General features: G+C 48.5%; 1 protein-coding gene across 1 annotated transcript; it reads left to right on the top strand.

The window, feature by feature from the left end:
• Window positions 1-11,068: 11,068 nt before the first annotated feature.
• LOC142774207 (uncharacterized) lies at window positions 11,069-22,743 on the top strand. Its single transcript, XM_075874601.1, has 7 exons — window positions 11,069-11,173; window positions 11,731-12,143; window positions 14,012-14,265; window positions 16,186-16,457; window positions 17,538-17,696; window positions 18,895-19,134; window positions 22,534-22,743. The coding sequence occupies exons 1-7, from the start codon at window positions 11,069-11,071 to the stop codon at window positions 22,741-22,743; spliced, it is 1,653 nt and encodes a 550-aa protein (XP_075730716.1).
• Window positions 22,744-23,376: the final 633 nt, after the last annotated feature.

Raw genomic sequence — 23,376 nt, 5'->3', positions numbered from 1 at the left:
GGCTCCGCCAGGGTTCCATCCCGCACTTCGTAGCTTTCTAAGAGCATGCTCACGCTACGTCTTAAACTGATCATTAGTTCAATACAGTAAGCAAAGATGATACAGGGCAGAACGATAGCTTCCAAATTTTGCACCGGCAACATACCTGAACCAATATCCTGAACCCTAGCATCACGACAACTCATACAAGCAACAACAACGCGCAAGCAATCATTTCAAGGCAACAATGAAATTTAGCGACGTGGAATGACGGGTCACCTAGATGGACGATCGTAATTCTACATCAGAGTTTCAAAAACGCCTGATCACTGACGAGCACAAGATCGAGAGAGCATAAGTTATAGGAAAACGATGCATACAGGTACGCATGTGACCGGCGCACCTACAACGGCTGCATTTCTGCACACTTGCAACAACTGTGTTTATCCAGTCTGCGATCAATTGTCCTAATCAGTAACACGCTAAAAGCTTCGCTTCAAAAGAGAAAGAATAACACAATTCTTAACCGCAAAGGTGTTTCGGGGTAGGCGTTTGACAATAACATGCGAGTTAGAGACCCGGGCCCCCGTACAACAAGGGCCACACCAACAATCCCAGTGGTTTGAGACCCACGGTGACACCGCTTTCGCACCTGCAATCAAGGATTGGTCTGTCCACCTCCCACCCCCAATGTAGCAGGCTCCTAGGCCCTTGATCCACAGGAGTGGTGTATTGTACGCAGCTACGAGCCTATAAACGTTTTCCGCAGTAGTATCATAAGCTCGAATATAAGAAGAAAAAAATGGGATCGTTCTTTCCCGCCACGACGTTTCGAGGCAGGCGTCTTCTCTACTCGACAACAACGTGCGAGTTTCAGGCTCGGGCCTCATACAACAAGAACCACACCAACGTTCTTACCGGTTTGAGACCCATGGTGACATCGCTTTCGCAACCGCCACCTGGGATGGGTCGGTCCATTTCCCACTCCCGTTGTGGCAGGCTTCTAGGCGCTTGGTCCACGGGTGTGGTGTATTGTATGCAGCTACGAGCCTATATACGTTTTCAGCATCAGTATCACAAACTCAAATATGAAAAAAATGGGATCGTTCTTTACTGCCACAGCATTTCGAGGCGGCCGTCATCTCTACTGGACTGCAACGTGCGAGTTTCAGACTCTGACCCCTGTACAACAAGGGTCACACCAGCGTTCCCACCGGTTCGAGACCCACGGTGACATCGATTTCGCAACCGCCACCTGGGATGGGTCGGTCCATTTCCCACTCCCGTTGTGGCAGGCTTCTAGGCGCTTGGTCCACGGGTGTGGTGTATTGTATGCAGCTACGAGCCTATATACGTTTTCAGCATCAGTATCACAAACTCAAATATGAAAAAATGGGATCGTTCTTTACTGCCACAGCATTTCGAGGCGGCCGTCATCTCTACTGGACTGCAACGTGCGAGTTTCAGACTCTGACCCCTGTACAACAAGGGTCACACCAGCGTTCCCACCGGTTTGAGACCCACGGTGACATCGCTTTCGCAACCGCCACCTGGGATGGGTCGGTCCATTTCCCACTCCCGTTGTGGCAGGCTTCTAGGCGCTTGGTCCACGGGTGTGGTGTATTGTATGCAGCTACGAGCCTATATACGTTTTCAGCATCAGTATCACAAACTCAAATATGAAAAAAATGGGATCGTTCTTTACTGCCACAGCATTTCGAGGCGGCCGTCATCTCTACTGGACTGCAACGTGCGAGTTTCAGACTCTGACCCCTGTACAACAAGGGTCACACCAGCGTTCCCACCGGTTCGAGACCCACGGTGACATCGATTTCGCAACTGCCACCTGGGACGGGTCTGTCCACCTCCCACTTTCGTTGTGGCAGGCTTCTAGGCGCTTGGTCCACGGCAGTGGTGTATTGTATGCAGCTACGAGCCTATATACGTTTTCAGCATCAGTATCACAAACTCAAATATGAAAAAAATGGGATCGTTCTTTACTGCCACAGCATTTCGAGGCGGCCGTCATCTCTACTGGACTGCAACGTGCGAGTTTCAGACTCTGACCCCTGTACAACAAGGGTCACACCAGCGTTCCCACCGGTTCGAGACCCACGGTGACATCGATTTCGCAACCGCCACCTGGGATGGGTCGGTCCATTTCCCACTCCCGTTGTGGCAGGCTTCTAGGCGCTTGGTCCACGGGTGTGGTGTATTGTATGCAGCTACGAGCCTATATACGTTTTCAGCATCAGTATCACAAACCCAAATATGAAAAAATGGGATCGTTCTTTACTGCCACAGCATTTCGAGGCGGCCGTCATCTCTACTGGACTGCAACGTGCGAGTTTCAGACTCTGACCCCTGTACAACAAGGGTCACACCAGCGTTCCCACCGGTTCGAGACCCACGGTGACATCGATTTCGCAACTGCCACCTGGGACGGGTCTGTCCACCTCCCACTTTCGTTGTGGCAGGCTTCTAGGCGCTTGGTCCACGGCAGTGGTGTATTGTATGCAGCTACGAGCCTATATACGTTTTCAGCATCAGTATCACAAACTCAAATATGAAAAAAAATGGGATCGTTCTTTACTGCCACAGCATTTCGAGGCGGCCGTCATCTCTACTGGACTGCAACGTGCGAGTTTCAGACTCGGACTCCTGTACAACAAGGGCCACACCAACGATCCCACCGGTCTGAGACCCACGGTGACATCGCTTTCGCAACTGCCACCTGGCACAAGCCTGTCTACCTCCCACTCCCGTTGTGGCAGGGTCTTAGGCCCTTGGACCACGGGAGTGGTGTATGGTATGCAGTTACGAGCATATATCCGTTTACAACATCAGTATCCCAAACTCAAATATGAAAAAATGGTATCGTTCTTTACCGCCATGGCGTTTCGAGGTAGGTGTCATCTCTACGCGACAACAACGTGCAAGTTTCAGACTCGGGTCTCCGTACAACAATGGCCAAACGAAATATTCCATCGGTTTAGACCGACGGTGACATCGCTTTCGCGCTTGCCACCGGGGACAGGTCTGTCCACCTCCCTCCACAGAAGTGGCAGGCTCCTAGGCCCTTGATCTAGAGGAGTGGTGAATGGCACGGAGGTACGTACCTATAAACATTTTCCGCCTCAGTAACACGAACTCAAATATGAGAAGAAATAAATGGTATCATGCTTCCCGCTACGGCGTTTCGAGGCAGGCTTCTTCACTATTTGACAACAACGTGCGAATTTAAGACTCGGGCCCCCGTACAACAAGCGCCACACCAACGATCCCACTGGTTCCCAACGAAGGGTGCTGGTGGGGATTTTTCGTGCATGCTCATACCATGTGGGAGGTGTCACAGGTTTCCCCACAGTGCGGGCGCTTCTCATACGTTTCGGGTCGAAGTGTTTGATAATTGCAGGAAAAGGTCGAGTCCCCTTCTGCAGGTGTCATTGTTCGCTAATTCACTTTATTCAGCCTTTCTGTAGGAGCCGGAAAAAGGTGGTGAACGAATGAAACGAACTTTATTTGCACCAGACTCTTTGTACTTCAGCCTTAAGGTGGGTGGCCTCCTCAATCCAGTTAGCCATGGCTCGCTACCACCGTTCGAGTCCGGTTCACCAATCATAGCTGCTCGTCAGGGCGTTGCGTCACCAGCAAAGCCTCCCACTAGTCTTCGAATGATTCCTCTCTATGCGTTTCTTTTTCTTCGTTTGCGTTTGCACTTGACGGTGACGACAGTTGTATGTCCGAATTGTTGCGACACTCCATCACCATGTGGCGCAGGGTGTTGCGCGTGTCTGGAGGGCAAAACTTGCAGTCCCATCTGAACGTTCCTGAATACTGTTACGAAGCACGCCTCCGAGGACGTTACGAAGGGCACCACGAATCTCGCTGCTAACTCCACTGTTACGAAAGACGGCGACACCAACACGGCCCCGAAGGCGCCACTGCTTCGAAATCCGCCGGGAAGGTCGTGAGCCGTTTGGTAGCGTAGGTTTCTCAGCTCGCGACTGCTTCTGCGCAGAGCTGATAGACGAGCGGACGAGGCGACGGTGAGTTAAACAAGGTTTATATACAGCATATATACAGAGGCGTTACCAATTCGGCACTGGGGCCGACAGAAACTGGAAGATCATTTAACCATATGGTGTAGTAGCGGTGTCGCCCTACTGAACTTCACTGAACTTCATTTCTATTACAACGAAAAACTGGAAGAGCTGAGCTCTCTTCTCTGACACATATGTCTACTGCTCGCGACGCGCCGCAGGGCTTTTTTTATATGCACCGGGTGGATTTTTCGAGTAACCAAATGTCCAACCAGAAGCGCCGCTGGTCGTGAGGTCAGAATCCTCCAATGGGGTCGCCGCTGGGCCGCGTCATTCTCATCAAATACGGAGCCGCTGCACGTGGCTGCACCCAAGGACGAGTGACGTCGCCACGCATTGCGTAAGACTCACCAAACAGGAAGGAGCCTGTTGCTGCAACGGGGTCGTTGGCGAGGTGGCTGGCTGTGCGTTGTGCGACAGAAAGGCGCCGCCACGTGATGACGCCGTTGATTTGTTCGCGTCAGGCGGGCTCGCGTGCTGGCCTTGACACAGATTGCCTTTTTCAGAGGCATGGACGTCGATATGGACTCGCAGGCATAACAATACATAGCGTGCATCAATGTTCCGTGCGGGTAAGTTGCGGCTTGTAGGCTTCTTCATGTCACCGCTTGTTCCTTACTCAGATATTTGTGGGCTGTTGGTACCACTTCCTCTGCTACCTGTAGTGTGCCAAAATATCTGCATACTTCTTCAATATGCGCTCATGCTTGTTGTGACTGCCATCGGTACGTGATCTCAGCGTGTCGGGGATGACTCGGCGCGCATAATCTTGAGCCGCGGCGTGCGCCGCCTGGTTTCCCGCAAGAGACTCATGTCCCGTTGTCCAAAGCATGGTTATTTTGTCCACCTTGTTGTTTTTTAAGCCATGTAGTGCTGCCTTTCCAATTCTTATGTTCATGTATCTTCTACGCGCCTCTTGCGAATCTGTTATCGCGGTAGCCCGCGTATTCTCGCATATAGCGACGCCCAGGGGCCCAGCCCTTCCGCTGTGCTCACGTCCTTGGCACATATGAATGCTGCTCTCAATTTTTTGCCGCTTTCGTAGACCACGCTTATAGCAAAACGGTCAATTGTAAGGTGACATTTTCTTCATTGCAGTTGGTGCATTGTAGTATCTGCTTGAGCAGTTTTATCCTGGCTTGTCTTCTTCCTTTGTCGTATTCGGGATGTATGTTGCTCGCTATGTTGCTTATGGGTGAGTTATTTCTTATATCGTACGGAATACGCTGTGGAACCTGCGATTCATCCTCGATGAGGTAACCCGAATCTTGGAGCAGGCCTCTACCCGTATTCATCAGCTGCAGTCTCTCCAGCTGGTTGACATGGTGTGCTTCCGTGAGCTCTTCCCATGTTTGTGCACTCCCATTTTAAGCAACTTTTTCGCGGATGTGGAAGGTGACAGGCCCATGGCCATCTTGTAGACTTTTCTGATAAGAGTGTTAAGTTTAATCCACTGGCTGGTCTTGATATCTACATACGGGGTCCCGTACGTGATTATGCTTCTGGCTAACGCCTGGATCATTTTCGTGCAGTCTTCTTTTTTCAGTCCGTGGCTCTTGCTTGTCACCATTTTTATCGGGTGACTGACCTGTTGCAGGTTTCAATGCTGCGCATTCTCAGACTACTAATTCAAAAGGATGGGGTCAGAAGAGAAGAGCTAGAAAAGGCGGTTAATGTCACGATAATAAGAAACGATTTTTTGTTGAACCACAACAGTGGTGTGGGTGTTGGCCTCCGAGTCATAAAAGATGGGGTGAGGAGCAGTCTGTTGGTAAGCGCTCGAGCGGCCTCGTTGCTCGTCGCCTTGTAAACCCCGATGGCCAGGAGCCCAAATTTTGCATCTCGGGGTTGGATCAGCGACAGCCCTTCTTATAATATGGCTAGTTAAGAGGGATATTTCTCCTACTGGGCAGTGAGCACACGCTTTTTGGGATCCCTTATTATTGTCTTCGAATTGCGATCTGCGGCCGCAAGCGCTAACGCTACTTCCTCGACCCACCCTCATTTTTTTTTTGTGATCGGAAGGACAGCCCGTTGACGTGCATTGCTTGAGGAACTATAGCAGCCATTCGAAATCTCTTGGGCGTCGGCGTGGCTATGTCTACGTATTATATACACAAGGTCGGGAACCGTGTTGTAGGATGCTAGGTGCCAAAACCTCATTATGGTTATCAGGAAGATCGTAGTGAGTGCTCCGAAAATTTGGACATAGGTTGTTTTAAGATGTACTGGTATCACACAGGACATGAGCTCTGTAGCATTTCGCCTGCATCGAGATGCGACCACCACGGTTGGGGTCGAACTCGCGACCACCGCATCAGCAGCCGAGCTCTGTAAGTACTCTACCACCATGAGGAACAAAACCTATGTAATGTATGTATGTATGTATGTAGTGTATGTATGTATGTATGTATGTATGTATGTATGTATGTATGTATGTATGTATGTATGTATGTATGTATGTATGTATGTATGTATGTATGTATGTATGTATGTATGTATGTATGTATGTATGTATGTATGTATGTATGTATGTATGTATGTATGTATGTATGCAATCCCATTTTCACCATGCATTTCCCACCTTATGGCGTGTATAGGCGTACTTTTGCGAATCCCTGTTGTTTCCGCTACATTTTGTACAAATAGAAGGCAGGAAACCAACCGCAGCCTTTGCACCTTCCCGAGCAATACGTCTTTTATTTCAGTTTTACTTTTTTTGCTCTTTCAGCGATCGACTGGCCACGTCATGCAGAGACGTTTCGGTCCGTCGATTCACACGCTCCCACAGAACGCGTGTAGCCTGTCTCGGCTTGTTATACGCGAGCTTGCCAACGAAGCACCGGTAAATGACAGAACAAGAGCGGCGAGTTATCGCACAAAATCAAAAACAGCGAGACGTAAGCAACCGCTCTACGTTGTTCCTCTTTGTACCTCCATCGCTGTTGCCGTCTGCCGGCCGATTGCGAAAATCTTGTTTGCAATGCTTTTCAAAACTCAGCCGGCACCGACTGTTCGCGTCACCACCTCGTGCTTTCATAGCGCCGTCGGCCCCCTCCCCGACATGCGCCGTGCTTTTTCTTCCACTCTTGAATCGAATTCAAGCTTTCGGGTGTTCCACCCGCCAAATGTCGACGCCAGCGTCGCTATTTCCGGTTTGTGTTTCCCCCTGCTGTCACTCTTCACTTCCTCTTTTATCGCAAGAAGCATCCTGGCCGTGTCGGAAATGTTCCCGGACGTTTTTCGACACGCGTTCCGCTGCTTAGTTTAGTTGTTGTTAGTTTTGTAGCTGGCTGTACTTTAATGCAGCGGCAGGCTTGCGCTGAACGGTTATCTTCGAAAACGTCGTGTCGAAGAAATGGCGTTTTTCGCTTGCCTTCTTCCACTAATCGCCCGCTCACAGGTGACACGCGTTGGCCCGTCTCCTCTTCTGGCTTTGGCTCGACTTCGTATGGATACTATTTTGAAACCGTTTTCGAGGCACCAGTTTCCGTTTTCACGCGCCAACACACGGGAAGGAAGCGCAGAGCTTGGATTCAGGGCGGGATTTTCGGGACGAGAATGCAGGCAAGTACAGCGATTACTGTACTTACCTATGCGGCGTGTACACTTCGCGCATTTTGCTGCCTCGATATGTCTAGTCTCACCAAACTTCTCGAGCACGTTTTCAGAGGCGTGGCAGTCGTTCTTGAATGTGGGCGAAATTTTCCGACACGAACACACATGCCTACCACTCATTGGAGTTCTGAGAACTATCGATCTCCACGGGCAACCGACTAAGCTGTTCGTCCGGTCACGTCGCCCCAGGTAGACAACGACGTGCGTTGTTTTCACCAACTTGGACGCCAATTGGTAAACAGTGTCAAGAAGTGGCAGATGTGCGAAAAAGAAATTTACTACATAAGGACGTGTTGGTTTGACCCCATTCATAATTGCCCAATAGAATTTCTCGGCACCAATTATAGTTGGTGCCGAGAAATTCTACTCGCTCTTTATTGGACTAGTGTATATAGCGTTCGGCACACAGACGCCACGCTGAATTTTTCAAAAAAATTAATATAGTGTAGCTCATCTACTTGATAACAGTACGGGCAAGTTCTGATGATTGTACCTACGAAATTAATTTCGAAAGTGAATCTCTGTTTTTATTGTTAAAACATCATTAACGAGCAACTAACCTGGTACCCTAATTTACGTGACAAAAAAAAGAAAGCAAAGAACTGCCATTCTGCGGATTCACATTGCAAATTACTTGCTACATTGCTTCTTCTGAAATATCCTATCGTATGTTGTGTCGTTTTTTTTCTTTTTTTCGTTTCAGAGTTGAATACTTCGCAAGACTGAGAAGACAGCCTGCCGACGATTCCAACGAGTCAGCCATCTTTAAAGCTCGCGTTGTGTCGAGACCACAGAGCGACTAGATCATCTATAAAAAGAAGCTGCAGTAACGTTGCAACGTCTTGAATAACTCGTAACAAGATTCAAACCAAGCAGTCAGCGATGGTTTCTGCGCAAAAGCTCCTAACCAACTAAAGCAGCCGGCAGGGCAGTATACATGTGTTTGCACGTTGGCAAGCCTGTTTACCACGTGTCGCAACCGCGCGTTGTTTTTTAAAGCAAGCCTTACTCCCGTAGGCCGCGCGCTCGCAATCCATTTATCAACGTAGAACGAACTCGCCTCGCCGGTTCTCGCCAGGAGTGGCGCAGCGAGACGAATGCCACAGAGGGGCGCTTCTCGTTGCAAGTCTCGTTAAAGCACTTTGTCGTGGTTCTACTATCCAGTGCACTTCTGCTCATCCAAGCTAACGCAATCCACCTTTTAGGAGCGAAGCTCCTTAAGGCGTGGGCTGTGCGTCCCCTGTATGTAGCCACCTCTCGTTCAGTTCTTGTAGTGTTCACTAGATGGCGGTACTTGTAGCTGACGGCATTAAGAATTACGCTAGCCACCGCCCGATCTAAAGGGTACAGCCATATCCATCCGTCCATCCATCCATCGATCCATCCGTCCGTCCATCCGTCCGTCCGTCCGTCCATCCATCCATCCGTCCGTCCGTCCGTCCAAAAGATGCAAGATGTTATAAACTAGACGGCGGTACGTGTAGTTGATTATGAAAGATGCGAGGTGTTATAAAATAGGAATGATGCCACATATGGCGCGTGTCATCGTTCGATATAGTGCGGCGACGTACGCTAGGGGGAGCGTTGCAATAAAATCGAGTGGGCAAAATGTACGGAGGATTCATGGTTTACCAGGTTTACCTCCGGAGCTTCGCCCACTCATCCTCATTCACTTCGTGAATGTGGCGGCATTTTTGTTTGTTTGTTTGTTTGTTTGCTTGTTCGTTTGTTTGTTTGTTTGTTTGTTACCCTCTCAGCCAGAGGTACGTTTCGTAACGAAACAGCTATACGCACCGGCGTATTCTAACTGCATGCTTCTTCCCACTGAGCAGCATCGAAGCACAGCGCTCAAGTGACGCGTGAACATTCGTCTAGCTACGCTGTGCGTTTGCTCGTGCCGTGCTTCAGCTGCCATGCCTGTATACCACGCGAGCCCACCAACTTCATAACGCGCCTGTGCTTGTCTCTCGGAGCTGGCGTGTCTCGGGTGAAAATGGAGTTTGCGGCGGGTCGACACCGCTTGGACGCGAGTGCTGTGTTTCCTTTATGTTTATGTATTTATTTCTAGGCGGTCGTTGTGAGCTCGGCGGCGAAGTGAGCTTTTTTCTCGGATGTCGTAATGCGGTGAAGCATACACTCGCCGTGTCAAGAAGCAACTCTGGATGCTTGAGAAAAACACGCTACGCCGCGTATCGAGGTGTTTCCATACACCGAAGCGTTGATAAAAGGAGACGCCACTTATTTTATAGCTTCACCTGTGAAATTCGTGTGTTAGGGCTGCAGGTCAACCTAGCCCGCGACTGCGGCTTCGAAACACGTGCTAACCACGAAAGAGTTTACTGACCTACTTATTGAAAACAAGCACATAATCAAGCCAAGGAAGGATCTTCTCGTTTTTATTAAGCTTGTGTAAAAAAAAAGAAGCGTTGTTTTCTAAAATGCCTTCCTTTATTGTGAAGGTGTAGATTTGAACCATATGCTCTGTGCGTTGTGCATCGAGTGACACGCCAAGCACAAGCAACAGTGGGCCAAACTGCTAAGAAAGGCTTCACTAGCAGACCAACTTCGGGCTGTCCATGAGGCCCGTCAGGCGGCGGAGAGCTTCGGGCTCTCTGTCCCGACGTGGGAGATGCCCTCTACACCTGGCGTCTAGCCGAGTGTCCTTCAGGACCCCTTTTTTTGGGGCAATAAAGTTTCACCACCACCTCCATTGAACCTACTTATGTCAATTATAACTGATTTTGCGTAGTATCGACACCTTCTCAACATTTTTCTTGGCTCAGAAGTCCCCTCTGGGCCCCACCTCATAGTCTCGACCCCCCAAAAAGGCACAGCCGAGGCTGTGACACCCTCCCGTAGTCCCGTGTCACAGCCCAGCACGGCGACGTTATTTTCTCGGATGCGAACAGGTCTCTAAAGTTAAAACAATTTTCCCCCTATTTTTACTCCGCTTGTTGCCAATGCCTCCTAGTGGGTACAAGCTCTCTCTAGTGGAGGAAAGTAATAAAGCAGTTCCAAATCGGCGTAACACTTTATTTCATTTTTTTTCTATTTTCTCTTCAAAATAACGCTTTGGCTGTCCGGTCTCAATGCATCAGTAAATAACTATTGCACTCTCTGCTTTACGAGTTTCTCTTTCTGTTTAATCATCATACTTCTCATAAGAAAATTTTGCGTAAACAATTATTAGCATATCCCCCCTTGTGGGCACGAGCCATATAAGAAACATCGTCGTCATCGAGAACAACGCTCGTGTGACGCTTTGAAAGTGAGCTAGCGTTCGCGGTCGTCCTTTCAAACGTTCTTCGTCACATCAAGCAACGTAGTCACGACAAACGTTGGTCTCGAACCATCACATACGTGTCAAGATGATGTTCCTCGAGCCGAAGCGTCGCAACGCACCGAGCCAGAAACGCCCGTGTCACGAAGCTTGGACGGACTCCGCCTGTAGCGAAGACGAAGCGGTTGCCACGGTGAGTAACTAGCGCTCCGATACGAGCTTTCGTATACTCTATCTTCATGTGAGCTGTAACATCACTTTAGCTTCACAGTGAGATTTTAATCACGATTTATCGGGTATTACGAGCTCAACTCACTATATGAGTCGCGCCTAAACTATCCTTGACATTACAGGATAGACAGCCTTTCCATTGAAAAATATGAAACAGCAGCACTCAAGCGTTATTACTGCGATTCAGTGCTATTTAAATATTAAGCATGAAATGATCTCAGCTTCCGTTGTTAGTAGACGTTAGGTGCAGTATAGCCAAATGACAGCAGCTTAATTCAAGCAAATCAAACGAGACATCCAGGGTAATTTCTCGACGCGAACATACACGGCCGTGGAGAGTATATCATCAGGGTACTGTGAGACATCCGAGCTATCCGCCAAAAACATTGAAAAAGTGCGGTCATTGGCAGTCACCTTTTGTATAGGACCACGTTCCGTTTCCTGTGGTCTAAAATGTTAGAAAATCTACGGCGTCACAGTATTTTTCTTGAACAGCACAATTCGGCGTCCCTTTTCCAGGACCCCTTGCGTCCCATTGTCGTCGGCGTCCTCCTGCTGGCAACATTCTACGCCATTAGAACGTTCGGTCCTGTGCCAACGTCGAACAGGGTCGGCGGCGGCTCAGCGCCGACCGCGTCCAACGGTTCGCAAGTGCCGTCCCACGACGCCGAGCTCTCCCCGTTCGGGCTGACCCTGGACGAGGAAGGCCAGCAGGAATACGCCGCCATGCGCCTCAACGCCTCCGTGCGCTGGCGTCAGACCCACTCGATGATCCACACGTGCTGCGTGTTCGTCGACCGACGCGTCAGACCCACGCTCGTGCGCTTCCTGGTGCTCGCCCCGACGGTCCAGCTGGTGCCCGCCCACTACAGCTCGCTGTACGGAGTCAACGGCTCCAGCTACGGCCAATACGAGTGCCTGTTCCTCAAAAGGCAAGGCCGCTTAGCACGCGCGTTCTCTGCGTTTCCTTTGGAACGCACCTTACATGTGGTAGAGGCACAGGCGTAAGCACACGGAAAGAGGGGGGTGGCTGTTTGAAACAAAGAGGGGCGACAAATGGGCCACGTGTATTTGTTCGGTTGCGGCTGTCAGTTCATAGTTTTGTGCGCAAGGTTACAGCCGTGCATATTTTCGGTAGACGACAACTATACTTAATTCGTATGTCTTTAGCTTCGGAAAGTCAGTAACCCAAATCTGATCGTTGTAGGCAGCGCGTCATGTTTTTTTTGTTTTTTTTTTTTGGGGGGGGGGGCTCAACTAATCCACAAGTAATACTGAGAGGGTGTGGGGGAGGCTGCAGTGACAGTGACCTCCTCCCTCTTCTTTGCGAGAAAACCTCCACGCGACTAAAGGCCGAGCATCCACCTCCGACGCAGGAGTTATAACGGGGACCCGAATTCATAGATGTTTTATTAGAGAACGAGCATTATTTACGCACGCGATTGATCCAGTTTCGTGCGCACGTATCAAAAGGGTACTCGCGAGACAGCCTTGACCAGTCGCATATGGCGCCCCGCTCAGGTTATCGGAGGCACCCTCCGCCCAACTTGTGCGCACGCCTATGTTTATGAGCTAACTTCGTGTCATGGTTGTGGGTAACGTATCAGAATTAACCCTTATTTGTAATCAATTACACTGTCTTGTATCTTTAGCGCTATTGACCACGTTTTCTAAGCTAGCGTTCTGGATAATTCCATTTCATATTCTTGTCTAACTGCGTCTATTTGTTTTTCAATATCTAGTTGTAACCAGTCTTCTACGGCAGTCCTCGTCCCGAAAAATGTACGATTGTTCTGTGGCAATCCTCATCCTCTCAGACGGGTATTGTCCCTAAAGAGCCTATATCTTCCCCTTTTTCTTTCTTTTTTTTTCCTTTTTTTCTTGTCCCAACTTGCAACGCCTACACCAGCGCTAGCCACAGCGACGCCCACTGCTTCATAGAGGGCATGAACGCTATAGCATCGAAGCACTACGCAACTACACAAGATGGCTACATGTAGGAAGTATACTTTCCTCCGTGCACCTTATATGCTGGTGCGTAAAGTGTTTCTACGTTATATTACCGCGTTTCCTTTCAGCGCATGCACTGAGTGACTCTTCAGTTTGACAGTCAGCGACCTATTAACGTGAAACCGTGGAAGAATCGGTGAGGAAAACGAAAAACAACTTCTGTTGAAAGTTAATGTACCGCTACAAAACAGAAGCCACATTAAGCCTCCCAACGTTCACACAATCATCGTTCTCTTTACCATGCAAGCAATAGTTCGCTGTAATTTGAGTAAACCTGCGTTATTGTGTTTCGGCAATGGGATTTCGAAGCAAAGTAACGCAAAAGAATTTTTTTTTACATTTATGTGATTGCTCAATTGCATTTTTCGGGCCACAATTGACTACTGTATGTGATCAGTTGCACGCTAAGGGTTAGTAATTGTAATTGTAATCGTTTACTTATCTTCTGTAATCACTTGTCATTGAAGTTAGCGCGTTATTCTTGCTTTTAAATTGTTTCTGTGAGATTACAAGGGTATATTCTTACTTTATTTGTTTCAATTGCATTTTACTGTAGCTCTGTCTCCCTGCTATGTACATCACAATAAATCTCAATTCTACATTGTACAAGAGGTCCCCTTGCAGTCTCTGACTATGGGACCTCTTTCTGTATATCATGCACATGTATTTTTCTTCATTTAGCACAATAAAACCTTCTGTTCTGTTCTGTTCTGTTCTGTATCGCGTACGAGCCCGCTTCGTAGTACCCACGACAAGTGGAAGAAACAAAGCGACATCGTTGCGGCCGCAGGAACAGCACGCCCGTGCGAGGGACGTTCTTGACCGAGTCGCGCGCTCGCCACCTGGACGAATCGCACGTGCCGGTTTATCGCAACGGCAGCGCCAGAGTCGAGGTGTGCGCCTTCGAACACGCTCACTACAACTGCACGTACCCGTGGGAAAGCCAGGTGGTCGCCGTCTCTGCGAAGGGTGTACCGGCCGGCGGTTTGACGAGCGCCCCCTATGAACCTGTCCTCGTCACGTGTTCGGTGCCGAAGCAAGCCAGTGAGTATGCGAAACGGTCACCGTTTACGTGTCAAGGCCCGCGTTCACGAAAGGTAACATTTCAGCCAATAACAATACGGGACATGGTACATGCTTCGTCTTCAAATGCCATCACTTGTTGTTAGTCTATCATTATATTGTGCTAAATACTTGCGAACGTTATTTGCAGGTTTATGTGCGTTTTCTTTCTTCTTGAAGATTTGTACAATGAATAGGCGCTGAAATGCATTTAACTCAAACCTTACTATAACAAAGTCGCATCTTACGCAAAGTAAGTTTGTTATATCCGATAATATAAAGGAATGTGCCTTACACTTCATTTACACATGTATTGCTAAATCGTTTCATTATAACCAATCTTTCGTTATATCCGGGTTCGTTATATCAAGGTTTGAGTGTAACTCATTGTTTCTGCGTTAAAGAGATGCCTTTTTTTTTTCTTGTCAAATGACAGCAACGTATGTGGCGTTTCCTGCTTCTGCCAGCTGTAAATAGTGCGAGAACACAGACAAGCGTTCCTCATTTTTAGTTCCACGCCTTCTATCAAGCCATGTTGTATTGATGACAACTAAATTGTTATTATAGGAGAAGCCATCTGACCAATGGGAAAACGTACACTTGCAAAAAAGGAGTTTTCTGAATCGGGTGCTATCTGTTCAACTCCGTGATCGATCGGCGTGCGTGTGTAAGCGTGCGTCATTCATTATTTATTCTAAGGTTGCCACCCTTCATAGAGAGCTCGGACAGTGTTGGAAGCGCTAGCTATAGGTTTCGATTCAGAAAATGAGCGTTTAGATACACTTTGGAAGGCGATTCAGATATATGCTAAGCGTTTTCTCTGTCAGACCATCCGTGCGGAGTGTCCTTGCATACAGAGAAAACCCACATGACGCTTCTCATGGCCTCAGAATTTGATGGCACCATCCCTGTAAGGCGAATGCTTTGGATTCCTCATCGCACGAACAAATTTAACCGTAAGCGGCAACCATCCCGCGGCGTCAGGGACGAGTGATGCGAAAAAATCACCATCACATGATGACGTGACCATGCGACACCAAATCGACATCACAGATAACAAAATATTTCTCGTCATCATCACGTCACAAATTACGACGTGACGTCGTGTTACGTAACTTCACGCAACGCTGTTGTAGCGCCATCCTCTGCGCCGCGAGCAAAACCGGAGAGAGCGCGGCCTCAAGAGACGAAAATGAAGACGGCGCTTGGCAGTGGGTCATGATACCATGTCTAGTCTTCACTGCTTCGTTATGCATCCACTGAGAAGACACTTCGCCTTTGAGTCATCTTAGCTGAATGCACATCTGTGAGGCAGCAAAGCAGGGGAGTACTGCTGCTGCAGCAATGATCGCCACAATAAAGTCGGCGCAGAAATAAATTAGGCCACGAACAGCTCCTGCAAGAGGAAACAAAATTGACAGGTTCATGTCGGTCAAGTGACTGCTAACGCCGGCTAGTGTAGCCGTATGTAGATGAAATGGTGGTACCGTACATAATGTTTGCGCATTATACGACTATCATTCCGCGTTACAGTTTCTGCTTTAGTTGCTTTACAACGAAGCTGAGTTTGTCTAAGATATGAAAGGGACTGTGTTCGAGATGTTGACAAAAACAAGCCATTTGCTTGGTATAGTGACGCCATTTCTCGAAAGCAGCCGAAAGCCCTCGCCGCTCGACTTGGGCACTCGTTTCGCGCCGCCTCACAGAGATTGTCCACGCCGTGGGCCGTCTGTAGAGCGCCAGCGATAACAGATTTCTTGATCACCGCGACGGCGTTTGCACAAACAAAAGAAATACCTGTTATCTTAGCAATCTAAAAAAAAACAATCACTTCATAAGGTCTCTTAAGAGTTTTCTTAGTTGTCTTTTTTGGCTGTTTTTTGTGCTGGTGCCTTTCCGCAGGCTCCAGTCTGGCGTCTCTCGTGTACCGACACGAAGAAAGCGCCTTCTGGTTCGCTCCACGCAAGCTTCAGTTCGCCGTCCGGAAACAGAGAGCCACGGTCGGCGTCTGCGTGCCACCCTGGATCTCGAAGGACAGCGCCGAGACGCAGCGAGACCTCCTCGAGTTCTTCGCCTACCACAGTGCGCTCGGGGCGCGCCATTTCAATGTCTACGTGAACGCCACCGACGAGCGAACGTTGGCCTTCCTCCTGTCACTCAGGAAGCGAAGCCCGGTCCGTGAAAGGACGCTCTCTCTCTCTCTCTCTCTCTCTCTCTCTCTCTCTCTCTCTCTCTCTCTCTCTCTCTCTCTCTCTCTCTCTTCTTTTAGCGCGATGACAATCATAGAAACATTCCAAGTAAAAAATTGCCACCGCCATCACTGTGAGGTTCTGTATAAAATCCATATATCATAGGTTTCTCTCTACCCCACACGGCGTCAATAGACGTGCGCACGGGCTGAGTGGCATAATCTAAGGCGTGCACCATACCGAATAATCTAAGGGGGTGCCAAGACTGCCCCATACTTTTAACTTGGTCGATCTTGTCCCGTGATTGTTAAGTGTGCAGAATCAGGGCTATGGCCACGGATGTTTTTGGTGGCAATGGTATCCGATGAATCCCACTGTTACATTAGAAGAACTTCTTATCTACTTCTGGACAGCCGGGTACCAAAGGAAAGCTGCGAGAAGCAAATCATGGCTTCATTTTCATTCTTGCATTCCTTGCGAATTGGTGTGAGGGCTGTAGTGAAATCTGCCCCCTCCGCTCCCCTCCCAGTGGAGTAAATGTGGGCAGGCCTATGACGGTATCTATCTGATCGAGAGAGCACGCCGCCATCTCAAGCTGACCAGAAAGGTGCACGGACGAGCACGAGACGAGTGGGCGCTTGTAACGACGATGAGCAAGTGCGGGATGATGGGCGAGGACCGTGATCTGTACAGAAGGGAAGACTACGCCATGGCAACGTTTATTGCTTCGCGGTAGTGGCGGGAACGTTGCTGGTAGCAGGAACGGTCGGAAGCGTGAAAGCCGGTACGTTAGGCGTAACGGCGGGCAGCATCGTGTGCGCAGCCTCCGCATGCCCAATCTTGGAGGTTAACGTACAGCGTGGCACATTCTGGGTAGTGTAGACCCGCGGATACATTTTGTCCCGATTGTAGCGTGGAATCTATAGCGTTGTACAAGTCCAAGTGTCGATAATTGCCTGTTTGCAGTTCTCGCGTAAGAGCAATGCGACAGGGTTTAAGCGTTTATCGTGACACGCGGCGGGGTTGCAACATATAAGTTGTGTACATGCTGTCTATCCAACACAGGTGAGCATCACGTACCGTTCGTGGCCCGGCGTTCCGGCTGACAACAACTTGGCTTTCGCGGAAGCCGCGCTCGTCATGGACTGCGTCTTCAGCTACGCCAACACAGCCATCGAATACGTGACCACAGTAGCGCTGCGAGAGTTTATCGTCCTACGTAAGGTACGTGAAAGAGGAAAATGTGCGATCCATTCCTCTGTATACCACGAAGCCAAGCGTAGAGGCCGTACAAATATATCCGAACAGTTTCCCAGTCGACGAAAAAATTTAGCAGAGCTTCACTGGCTTTGCTTAGCTTTGCATTTGATCAGCTTTACGAAGTGCTATGTCAGCGGTGGTCTAGCAATGATGTGAATGTGTCTAAACCATGTGTCGGCTCTGACTGTAGCCGCTCTTTGGTGTGAAATGGTGGATTCCCGTGTACTGTGCGATTGATTGATTGATATGTGGGGTTCAAGGTCTCAAAACAACCATATGATTATGAGAGACGCCGTAGTGGAGGGCTCCAGAAATTTAGACCATCTGGGGTTCTTTAACGTGCACCCGAATCTGAGCGCACGGGCCTACAGCATTTACACCTCCATAGAAAGTGCAGCCGCTGCAGCAGGGATACGATCCCCCGACCTGCGGGTCAGCAGCCGAGTAACTTAGCCACAAGACCACAGCGGCGGGGCGAGCGTACTGTGCGATGGCAGTGCATAATTAAGAACACTAGATAGTCAATTTCAGGAGGCGTCTACTGCGACACCTCATATAATCATATGGTGGTTTTGTGACGTAAAACTCTTAATTATTATTATGCATCTGATCACGGAGTTGATGCAAAGCATTGTTATGTGCCGAAAGCTTTTGGATCAGGTGGGTTGAGATCAAAACATCGACTGAGAAATAAAAATAAATATCTTTTGCCATCGAGTCGTCTCCAGCGAATGCATAACGGATCCTCTGGGTTTTTCTTAGGCTCTAACCATTATGTAAATTTCTTCTCAAGCTGCATATGACATATGCACGGCGAATCTTAAACACCGCATTCCCGCGTGCTTTTACAAGTGTTATGGTTTAACGTCTCATATGATTATAACAAACACCGTAATGGAGGACTCTGGAGATTTATCACCGGGGGTTCTTTAACGTGCACCCAAATCTAAGCACACGGGCCTATAAGCATTTTTGCCTCCATCAAAAATGCGGCCACCGCGGCCGGTTATTTGATTCCGCGACCTGCGTGCCAGCAGCCAAGCGCCTTATCCTCTAGACCACCGTGGCGGGTGCCGCGTTTTTTCTTCTTTTTGGCATGGTTTCTAGGCATGTACAATTGTAAAAACAGTGTGTATGTGCCTATGCGACTCGCTGCTCGCAGGCGTCGACCTTCGGGGACTTTCTGTCCAAGGCGGAGTTCGCGAATGCGACGTCCTTGAAGCTGCTCAGTCAGCCCTTCACCGCAGATGGCTCGCTCAGCAAGGGTGACATGCTGCTAGCACAGCGGCACAAGTTGCGCGTGCGGCTCTCGCTGGATCCACCGGGAAGGACTTCGAGATTGTTTCTCAAGGCGACGCGCATCGTGGATGCTGACGCAGCTCAGGACTACCACGCTCTCCAGGTGGCGTGCACGTCTACAAAGTTTCAGATCGAATTACAGCGCATTAATTAAATTACTACCATTAGGAGCCATATGACCCATGTACACTATACGGTCCACGGTTACAGAGAACACGCGAGCTCGTGGCCAGAGGGTCTAGTGGCGCTAACGGGCGGCGAGATTTGCAAACACGCACATAATCACATGGCCTCCGAGATGATGAATGTGCGGCGTGTTTCTCTCGCTGTCTCGGAGGCCATGCTAATCGTTAAGGAGTACTTTTCCGCATGTGCACACGAAAGTGATGGAAAGTTCTTCCGCATTTGTGCGGTACTATTTACCTAGTTGTCACTCTACTTGCTGCTAGACGTATTCCCAACGATCGAAAAAAAATATTTTATGCATTGCAGCAGTGTCCCGCAAGCTATTACTGTAAAGCACGTCATAATTTTCACGTACTTCTCGCTGCAACTGGCAATTTATAATGTCAGATCAGGCTGTTGAAGTCTGATGCTGCGAAAGTTCTAAGCTTGCCTTTGTCACCATAAGATATCGGCTTATTAAAGGGACGCTTAAGTCAAAGAACAAGTTATGTATGACATAGCTCAACGTATGACAACGTCTAAAACGACAACATCATAAAGAGTAGTGCCCTATGTGAGATGATGCGCCACGATTAGGACATTCACAAAATCACCCCGATGAAGTCAGAGTTACCGCCTTCAATTATTCACTAGCAATCGAACTAGCTGCACTATAAAAAGAACCTTTTGTCGATTAATCCTACTTGTTCATTCCTGTTTGATTCATGGAAAAACATTATGGACCATCTCCCGAAGTGAACCATGATGGGATGCGGACATTGCGAAGCAGCAGCGGTGCGCACGTCTTCGACTCGGCTGAAACGTGCATCGACGAGGGTGATGGAAGAACAGTTTAAGCAAAACTCGATGTAGCCTTTCCTCGAGTAGACGTTTGTTTGAAACGCAAAGACACGAGACGCGGGTTGAGTTTCGTGTAAGTTGCATTGCAAATAAACGAGCCGAAAGAATGTTTCCACTCGACGTGTGGTCGTTGTGGGCGGTGGAGAGGGTGAAGCAAGAGATTAGTGTGTTGCCGGCTGGCAGAGGAGCAACACCACCTATATTTGTGCTGGGAGGAGCCGGTAGCTGCTGCGGGTGAGGGAGAGATTGACGTCAACGCGCAGTTACGACTTGACCTACTTGGCATCGTCCCAACAACTGCGGCGGGGGGAACGTGGTGCGGCGCGTTGGCTTGGAGACACGGATGGACAGCGCGCGCTGTTTAGATACTTCGCATCTAAAATGAACCACCGGACGTCACTATGGGGAATGGCACAAGTTCAATTAAATCCTGGTTAAACTTGGCAGTTCCTGCCATATAGTGGGGCTCAGTTGAACCAAGCTCGCTTTTCATCTCGGAGGCCACGCTAAAAAATTGTTCAATGGCCGTTATTGCTGCTGTGGTTCCCGCTGACTTCGCTTGCTGCTACTAGTGTCGGCGGCCGGGCAACGTTCCGCACGGCAACAGTGGAAACAGTTTCCTTTGAGGCGGGTAATTTTTAGTGCACTAACGTGATTCGGGCCACTAAAACGTGATTTTATTTCAATATAAGCACTTCCTTGGCAAAGAAGTAGAACTACGAGGTTTCTGGAACGCTACTTCAACGATCACCTTTATCCAATCCATCATAAATCACTTAAAGAGTACAGTGTAGACATCTAAGGGACAGAGTAGGCAAGCATGCAAATTAATGCCCGAGAAGGTGCCGTAACCCGTCCCAGTCAATAAGGCACGCTAAGAGCAGTAATTTACACATGTTAAAACAATAATAAACCAAAAAATAGCGACAGATTCCCAATTTTTATAACACTTCATAAAACATCGTTATAGAAACACTTTACACTTTGAGACCTGTCTGCAAGACTTAGTTCGCAGTAATGATGTAGTGTAATATTTTTATAAGACACAAAAACAGGGATTGGGCGGGAATGCCCAGAATCTTTAAATAACAACATGCCATCACAACTCACTAACTTAAAATTCAACGGATATTTCACTCGACAATTTTAGCATTAACCTGTGTGATGTAAAGTGGGAGGCCGAGTTAGTGTTATTTGGTTTACAGAGCGAAAACGAAAAGCGCGACAGATCGTGCCTCGTTAGCGCATCCCTAGCGCGTTATCAGAGAATTATAGGGAGCTTGTACGAATGGTGGCGACACTATGTACTCTGGGTAGGCAGCAATTTTCTTTTCACGGGCGGCCGGGGAGTGCAGCAGCGAAGTCGTGTTTGCGAGCATTGGCGTAGCTTAAAGGCGTGATCGAGAGCGAGCGTGACGCAAATTCAAAGCATTGCATTTTCGTGCATACGCGGTGCCTTGGGCAATTTACACGAACGCGTCATGACCCGTAGGTTTAAGGAGCACGTTGAGTGGTTCCAACAAGCATCCTATCCCGATCGGGTCATAGTTCTGGCTTGTGAAAACAGTGTACGTACCTCAAGAACAGCGAGCGAGACGAAAGAGAAAAGCCACAATGAGAGAAACCAAAAAGAATGCAATAGTTTACGTTCATACGTTGGCGCATTGCTCCAAGAACATTGTCATGCTATATAGTGTTGATATCGTATTCTGCTCACCCCAAAAGCTGTCTGGTTCATGCGCATTCATACAAGCCTAAGCTCTGTAGCACGGCTTGCAGGATGCGGGGTGAAGAAGTACGAATCCACCGTTTGGCCTTGTGCCCTTTCACTCATGATAAGCACATGAACAAGTTTGCTGACTGTGCCACGGAAATTATCTATCAGATACCGCTGTCTTGTGGCAACACATTCATTGGGCAGAGCCACAGATGGCTTAACATCACATCAAAAGAACCCAAACGAACCCTAACTGAAGATCGACTATCTACTCTTGCCGACCATTGTCGTGTCACGCCCACTGTATGTCAAAGGCCTCTCCCATTTTCCATGCACCAATCAAACTGGTCCTGTGATTGCTCCTGCCACGCTATAGCTGCAAACTTCTTAATCTCATCTGCCCACCTAATTTGTTGTATCCCCCTTTGGCGTTTGCCTTAATTCTCTTGGAAACCATTCAGTTAACCTTAATGACCAGTGGTTATCCTGTCTACGCTCTACCTGTCCGGTCCATGTCCTTTACAGCTTCTTGATTTCAACTATGATATTCGTAACCCTCATTTGTTTCTTAACCCACACTGCTCTCATCCCTATCTCTTAAAGTTACCTTCCATGTGAATGCGCGTATATCTGTATATCTTATTGTAGGTTAGCGTTGGGCGTCGGTATAAAGGCGTATTGGTACTGTGCGGCTTAGTTTTTGTTTGGTTGCTTAGTATGAATGATTCTTCTTCTTTTCTGTAACCATCTTTCACGCAGGCAAATCCAATCACATTGGACAGTGACGAGGGGGTCGTGTTGCGGTACGTGTCGTCACCGGACGACAACTCCGGCAAGGCTGCGGATGCCACGTATGTCGACTTTGCCAACTACACGAAGGACGCCTCAAGCCTGGCAAAGTGGCAAACGCACATTTCTAGATCATCGCCGCTTCTGCGGTTTCCTTGGAACCACAGAACAGGTCACTGACACATGCTCTAACGCGCCATTCAGAGCTGAACTGCAAACTGGATATGGCGTCGGAGATACTCCAAAATGCTTCCTTCATTTTGTTATGATAATGCAGGTCAACGATGACCATTTCCAAGACTACTTTGTCAAATGTATGAGAATGTTGTTAAATGTTTTTGTGTGTGTGTGTGTTATCGCAACATTCACAAATCCAGAAAATAATGTCAGTGTTCGCGCCATCAGTCCGACGAGAAAAAAAGAATGACGTTATTTAGTCATTAAACCGAGATAAAACTGCTCAGTTTCATAAGTGCAAAGTGTTATTTATTTGATAGCTCCAAGGGGTGTTTATGTGTCCTCGAAATGATTCCGTATTTATACCGCCACTAAACTTCGAGAACTAAAGTATCTGCTGCCTTTTTTTGTTGACGCTGAGCACGCGGTAGACGATCAAGAGCTCACACGGGAAATCTTTGAGGCGGCATCGCACGTGGTAATAAGTAGCGATTTTTTAGTCCCGAGGGTGCTTAGCGTCATTAGCCAGCTCAAAGCACGTGTGAGCTATTGTCTTAGTGCCCGCTTTTCTGCTTCTCGCCGAACATCACAGTCCCGGCACAGCGGCGGAAGTCCTCTTAGCGGAAATGCTTATTA

The sequence above is a fragment of the Rhipicephalus microplus genome, chromosome 10, assembly GCF_043290135.1.
Source record: "Rhipicephalus microplus isolate Deutch F79 chromosome 10, USDA_Rmic, whole genome shotgun sequence".
In the NCBI taxonomy this organism is placed as follows: domain Eukaryota; kingdom Metazoa; phylum Arthropoda; class Arachnida; order Ixodida; family Ixodidae; genus Rhipicephalus; species Rhipicephalus microplus.
The sequence above is the reverse complement of the archived record's forward strand: the minus strand, read 5'-3'. Positions and strand labels throughout refer to the sequence as shown.

Coding starts and splice junctions, on each gene's coding strand:
- LOC142774207 (XM_075874601.1), top strand. CDS start 11,069: ATGATGTTCCTCGAGCCGAAGCGTCGCAACGCACCGAGCCAGAAACGC. Junction 17,697..18,894: donor AGTTTATCGTCCTACGTAAG/GTACGTGAAAGA, acceptor CGCTGCTCGCAG/GCGTCGACCTTCGGGGACTT. Junction 19,135..22,533: donor AGGACTACCACGCTCTCCAG/GTGGCGTGCACG, acceptor TCTTTCACGCAG/GCAAATCCAATCACATTGGA.